The following is a 6,696-nucleotide window of genomic DNA, read 5'->3' as shown; positions in this document are numbered from 1 at the left end:
AAAATTGAAACTGAGTTCAGTCACAAACGAACATGTTTAATTTGATATTAAAATTTAATCATATTATTTAAAAAATAAGTCAGAATCATAACTTTATTCTGAATAGAAATGACGTACTAGACGTCTGGTTTCAACCAGAACGAGCAGCTCTGCTCCGGGTTACGACCAGGAATTCATAAAGTTGATCCAGGATCACTTTGAGACGACCCTGGAAGCAAAGGACGTTGGAATTCCCGGCTGTCCTGCCTTCCGTTACCTGAAGGGGATTCGAAAGAGCCGTTCGCACTCAGCTTTCTGAATGTGCGAAACTGATAGTGTGTTCGGGAGAAAAAGACAGGGAAGAAATAAATATGGAAATTGACAAAACCCAGTATTAAGCATATGTCTTTATGAATAAGACAATCACATACTTCATTTTGCAAATACAAAAGAGCCTTTTGAAATGTATTAATTAAAGTTAAATGCTTTAGACAGGCCGCTTTGTAGGGCGGAGGTCCTCTCCTCATTAGCATAGCGTTAACGACAGCCGAGGAAATTGGGTTAATAAAGCTGGATATTGCAGCAGACCCGCTGGGGTGCAAATGGGCGTGCACAGCCTGGACCCCAGGGTGGCTGGCCGGCTGCGCAGATTGCATGGACCCCTATGGTGGCAGAATTCTGCACCAGGCACCCACATCCAAGAGACAGACCCCAACACCAAGAGACAAACCCATCACCTTTCCACAGGTCAGGAAGCAGCCCCTCCCACCAGCCTACTCACCCATGGCCCTGCCTCCTCCCCTGGAAACACGTGGGGGGTTGGTGTGGAGGTCAGCAGGGCTACACTGGGCCCTTCCCTGACACCCCAGGCCAAGCGGGACCCTCCTCGGACAACCGCCTGTAAGCAGAGGGCAGCCGGCAGGTCTCCATCCAACTCCACACGGGCCACACCCTGGCAGGACCTTCTGGCGTGAGCGGTGGTGGCTGGGGAGTCCAGGGACTGTTTAGGGGACAAAGTCCGCAGACTTGGAGGCAGCCAGTGTTGGCGTCCACTCACCTCTAGAGGTTGGTGCCTCTAGGCAGGCAAGAAAATAAACATAACACACTCTGACTTGAGAGAGCCGAAAAGCTACTGCCCGGGGTCTTCCGGCGTCACGGGCTGTCCAGCTCCTTTGCAAACGACAGTTGCGGGCTAGTTCGGGGAGCATGGAGCCGCTGGGCTGCAGGGGCGTTGAGGTCGTGGAGCCTCAGAGACTGGAGGTACCTGGCGCTGGCGCCGGCCTGGTGGGGAACGTCCCCACAGGAGCGGGCCCTGCGGTTGGGGAGAGCCCAATGCGAGGGCCCCCAGCGGCCAAACCGAGCTAAGTGCTCTCCCTGCAATCGGAAAGAACCCGGCTGGCGCCAAGCAGGACCACTCCCCCGGAGTCACGCTGGTCGCCATCCGGCTGTAGTCCTGGTTTGTTTTTTTTTTTTTCAGGGTGAGTGGCAGTGTCCGGACGAGCGGGGGTTTGTCATCCGTCGGAAGGTTGCCCATCAGGCGCGCCGCAGGCTCCGGGACGTGGATGCCAGGGCCCCCGCTCTCCGGCTCAATCCTGTGCACAGACATGCTGAGCTTCTCGCGGCCCTACCCGCGCGGTTCAGCGCGCACGAACTGGAAGCGACGTCCGGCCGCCTTCTCCCGGCGGGCGGGGTTCAGTCGGGACGGGTGACACAGTCGTGGGGGCAAGGTAAAATGCAGGACGCGTGCGGGAGGAGGGGCGGCCCGGGGCCCTCATGGCTTCTCGTTACAGTGTTTGCAAAGCGCCGAGGGCGTCCCGGAGAAGGCGGTGCACTTGTCAGGGCAGGGCAGAGGGGCGCCCGCAGAGAAGGGGTATACAGCGGCCTGGCCAAAGGGCGTCAGGGGCGCAGCGGCCACAGGCGCCGCCAGGCCCTGGCCCTGGTTGAGGTAGGCCACGAGGCGCCGCATCTCGTCCAGGGCCTGCGCCTGCATGAGGATGTAGTTCTTGGCAAGCAGCAGCGTGGCGATCTTGGAGAGCTTGCGCACCGACGGGCTGTGCGCATAAGGGATGACGGCGCGCAGCCCGTCCAGCGCGTCGTTCAGGTCGTGCATCCGCCGCCGCTCTCGCGCGTTGATGCTCAGCCGCAGCGAGCGCTGCTCCCGGGGCCGCCGCCGCGCGTCCGCCGCGCCCCCGGGCCCNTTACGCGTCCCCCGACAGCGACTTGAGCTCGGTCATGGCCGCGCGGCCGCCGCTGTGCAGCTCCGGGCTCGCGCGTCGGTCCGGCTGTCGGTCGGTCCCGAGCCTCTGCGCGCCGCCCTCTCCGGCCTCCTCGGCCACGCCCCCGGGTCGCCCCCTCCTCCTCCGCCTGCGCTTCCTCCCCCTCTTCTCCGGGTCCTCGTCCTTCTCGTCCCCCTTCTCTCCCTCCTCCTCTCCTCCCCCACCCCTGGCTGCCGCGTGCAGGGCTGGGCCCGGGGGCGGGCTCGAGCTCCCACTCGCTCCGCTCCAGTTTTAAGGTGCGGGGGCGCCCGCTGGGACTTTGCAGCCATCCAATCAGAAGGGACTTGGTGACCGCCTCTTCTCGGATCCTGGCTCCACTGGCGGCGCAGACCGACGGCCGGGGTGGCGGGACCGCTGGGATGGAGGGAGCTGGAGGTCTGGGTGGAGATGGGGTGGCGGCGGTGTTACCGGCTGTCTCCCTCTGCCACCCCGGGGGTTGCCACCACCGACCGCCCGCGCCTTACGTGGGCACCTGCCTCGTGTGTCTTGTCTTTCGTTCCTCTGGCAGGAGCCGGCTCCAGCGACGCGCAGGGATCGGAGCAGAGAGTGCGCAGCCAGACTAGGGACGCGTGCGGAGCTGGCCGGTGCAGGTGCGGAGTGCACGCCTGGGGTGCTCTGCCGGGGTCTTGGGTGTGCAGCCCCGAGTGGGGGCCCTCGAGGAGCCAAAGCATAGCTGGCAACCCAGTCCGCAAAGCACTCACTCTGGCCGCCAGCCTTGTGGCCACCAGGCTCGGAGGCGCCGTCGGGACCTCCCTGGGCCTCCCGTACCCGCCATCCGCTTTCCCAGGATACCTGCGTCCTGCAGTGGTTTCCACGCTCCCCCAGGTCGTAGTAATTTAAGGCAGGGACTGGAGTTTGAGGACAAAACTTCTTGTTTCAATTTTGTGGTGTTTCAGGCACCAGGGTTTCTCACACTTGTCCAAGGGCAGAGGGGGAGTCTTGGGTTTTCTACTTGCCAGGCGTTGCTCGGGGCGGAGTTGGGGAGGATGGCCAGTGAGAGACTGGGGGTGGCGGTGGGTCCTAAGTCTGTCCTGTGCCCCCCCCCCCAGCGGCATCCCCAGACCACGTGCTGCGAGCATCTGTGGAGGCACCAGCTGGAATGTGTGGTGTGGGATTCTGCAGTTCTCCCATCAGCCTACAAGGGGTGGGGGCTGTGTGGTCACCCGGCACAGCTTCCTCAGTGGGAGGAGCTGGCGGCCAGGGAGAGTTCCAGTGGCTGAGGGGAGGGGTTGGGGACTAACGCCAGACCTGTCTGAAGGTTTGAGCGGTGGAGCAGCCCTGGAGTTCCTAACACAGGTTCAAGGACCCCGGGAACAGTGCAAACGGGGGAGGGCGAGGAGCTGAGGGCAGGGTTCCATCCTCCAACCCTGGGTAGGCTTGGAGAATACAGAGGGAATGGCTTAACGCCTGCCTTCACGCGCTACCAGGGCCCCGCTAGCTAACTTTCCTCCATGTTCTTGGACCGAAAACTACAAAAGCTGTGTGCCCACAGCGGCTTGCAGGCCTTCTCCTGGTGTATCCAGGGGTGCTGCTGGGGTGAAGGCCAGGACCCCAGACTTTCTCCAAGGTGGGAAGCTGCCTGGAGGTCCAGGAGCTGGAGAGGATGCTTGGTTGCCACTCAGTCGAAAGACAAGGGTCACCCTGCCTCCAGCATGAGACCTTGGCAAGGTGGCTTCATGTCTCTGCCCTCCAGGTTCCTTCAAGGAGAGAACAGAGATGGTCCGTGCTTTGTTGCGTGCTCACGGATGGTGAGTAGTGCTGTGTGCTGTTGTGGAGTGAATGGCCAAGAGCCACAAGGTTCTGGAAATCCAGCAATGACTCGGATCCTTGCTCTCAGGGGCTTCTGTGCTGTGTGCAGGTGTTGGAGGACACAAACACAGAGGCAAGACGTCACGGAAACCCCAGAGCCCCCTTGCTCTGGGCGTTGCAGAGACATGAGTGGAGAGGAGCTGCATGCAGGCTAATGCCTGTGTCTGCTCTGGAGGGCAGGTCTCACCCACCATGTGTCCTGGCCCAGAACAAATGGGTGGCAAGGATGAGAAGGGTCTGGGCTGAGGCCAGGCACAGGCAGGCGCTGGGGACAGCCTTGTGTGGACGGGGGGCCATGGTCTGAAGGGTGAGTGGGTGTTAATTAGGCCAAGGGGCTGGGTGGGGGCATATAGGCTGTCAGAAGGAGCATGGCGCATTGGAGGACAGTGGCAGGGGGCCAGCGTGGGGCCAGTGCATCTGGGGTCGAGGGGACCAGCCATGCTGGGGAGTTTGGTCTTGGATAGAAAAAGCAGTCGTTGAATGCGCTCAGGGGAGCATTCTCAATAGACCGCTGTGGTCAGGGTCTTGGGGCACTTCCTCCCGGGTGTCCCCCCCAGCCCGGCATTGCGACCGGGGAGTGAAAGGGGACACGGAGAGAAGTGGGCTACTCCACAGGCACCCTGAGGCCAACAGGAGCAGTGCATTGGATGATGTCCTGCCTCTGGGACTCAGGCTTGGATGGCGGTGATGGGGTTGAGGGGGCAGTAAGCTGTGGACACACCGAGTGTGGGGGCATTTGAAACACCCAGGCGTGTATCAGCAGATAGGTAGTAACGGAGCACAGGTGTGGATGAGATGGCTTTCAAAGGCTGGCCTGGATACAAACGTACGAAGGAATATGACTCAGCCACAAAAAGAATGCAATCTTGCCATTTGCCATGACACAGATCGAACCAGACGGTATTATGCTAAACGAAACGAGTCAGAGAAAGACAAGTACCGTATGATTTCACTCCCGTGTGGAATTTAAGAAACAAACAAGAAAGGGGGAAAGAGAGAGAGAGACGCAAACCAAGAAACAGAACCTTAGCTCCAGCAAACACACTGCTGGCCACCGCAGGGGAGGAGTGTGGGGTGGGGAGGAGGTGATGGGGATGAGGGCGTGCACCTGTGATGAGCACTGGGTGATTAAAACAAGAACTTAACAAAATTTAAAAGATTGAACCCTGAAAAAAGCTGGCCTGGAGCGGCGTCCCAGCCTCAGCTGCAGGTGGCATCACCTGGGAGCTCAGGGTGTAGCCGGCCTCCGTTGCAGCCTGGGCCAGCTTTGGTCTGGGGCTGGGCATGGCGGTTGGGATGTCTACACCGCAGGCCCCGGCCGTTTTATGAATGGCTAGGCAAGCAAGCCCCTTCAGCAGCTCAGAGGAGGGCTGGAGGCAGGGGTGGGCCTATGTGTGGTGGGCAGGACCGCGAAACAGCCTTCACGAAAGCCCACCCCGCAGATGGTGAAAAACCAGCCACCAGTCCCCCGCAAAGTGCAGGGAGATGTGCCGTTTTTGGTCAGGGGCCGCCACCTGCTGGCCATGCGGGAGACTGCGCTCTACCCGAGGGGCGCTGCCGCCTGGAGCTCTGCAGGTGGAATCGCTGTCTGGCCTCTGGGCCCCAGATCAGGGCGGCTGGAGGCTGGTTCCTGAGGTCTGCATGCAGCCGAGAAACCTGTCGTCCTGCTCCCTGAATTCGCGGTCCTGCGGGTCCACGCTGCCCCTGACCTACTCAGCCTGGTGAGCAGATGGGTCCCTTGGTCCAGCGTTCCCAGCGGCAGACCTTCACTCCCGCCTGCAGGGGCAGAGCCAGGTGAGGCCGCTCTGCACGGACTGTGGGGTCCAGTGGGGAGCTGCTGGGCCTCCCGAGGCCTGTTTCTGCATCAGTGAAGGGGGACGGTGTTTGTACCTGAAGGCTGTTGCGAGCTAGTGGTGCCTCCGCCCTCTGATAGCCACGCTGGGTCACGCAGCCGTGGTCCCGGCACGTGGCCCCTGCGGCAGTCTGGCCTGGGCCGATTGGATGCCCCAGCCGGCCAGAGGATGCCGCCGGCCACCCCTGCTGCTGGGTCTTGGGGAAGAGGGCAGTGGGGTGGGTGGGGGCCCACGTGGAGCACAGTCCCTGGGGAGCCAGGGGAGCAGGCTTGGGGGGCAGGGGGAGCAGGAAGGAGCACAGCTCTGGGGTCGACAGAGCTGGCTGCTGTGTAGCCTTCCTCGTCTGCAAAACGGAGGGGCATTGAGACAGGACAAGAAGGACAGGGGAGGCCATGGACGCCGTGGACACACAGAGTGGCTCTTCTGGGGCATCCCCAGCCTCAGGGTTGGAAGACCCCACCTCTCCATGTTGAAAACCAGCCTTCGGGCTACAGTTCCCGTCTCATAGCGCAGGACTGCTTCTCGCGCTTTGTATCACTCAGGATGCTTCAGCTGTTTCTTTTCAAACGTCACTGACCAATAGCGTATTTCACGTTAGAAGCTGCACTGGCCGGTACAGGGACATGGGGCGGTGCACATAGAGCTACTGGTTGCGGCCTCTTGATGGGGTACGTGTAGCACAGTCCCCGGGTCCGACCACCTCCCGAGTGTTGCTCGTGACTCTCAGATTCTGTCCCTCCAGGAGGACCTTCAGATCCCCGCAGGGGCAGCACCTGCTG

The 6,696-nt window shown here is 61.2% G+C and overlaps 1 protein-coding gene across 1 annotated transcript; it reads right to left on the bottom strand.

The window, feature by feature from the left end:
- Positions 1–1,750: 1,750 nt before the first annotated feature.
- BHLHE23 (basic helix-loop-helix family member e23) lies at positions 1,751–3,030 on the bottom strand. The gene is made up of 3 exons (XM_034641564.1): positions 3,024–3,030; positions 2,347–2,440; positions 1,751–2,177 (listed from the first exon to the last, which is right to left on the bottom strand). The coding sequence occupies exons 1-3, from the start codon at positions 3,028–3,030 to the stop codon at positions 1,751–1,753; spliced, it is 528 nt and encodes a 175-aa protein (XP_034497455.1).
- Positions 3,031–6,696: the final 3,666 nt, after the last annotated feature.

Source organism: Ailuropoda melanoleuca, chromosome 13 (assembly GCF_002007445.2).
Source record: "Ailuropoda melanoleuca isolate Jingjing chromosome 13, ASM200744v2, whole genome shotgun sequence".
Taxonomy (NCBI): domain Eukaryota; kingdom Metazoa; phylum Chordata; class Mammalia; order Carnivora; family Ursidae; genus Ailuropoda; species Ailuropoda melanoleuca.
This window is presented reverse-complemented; position numbering and strand designations above follow the sequence as displayed.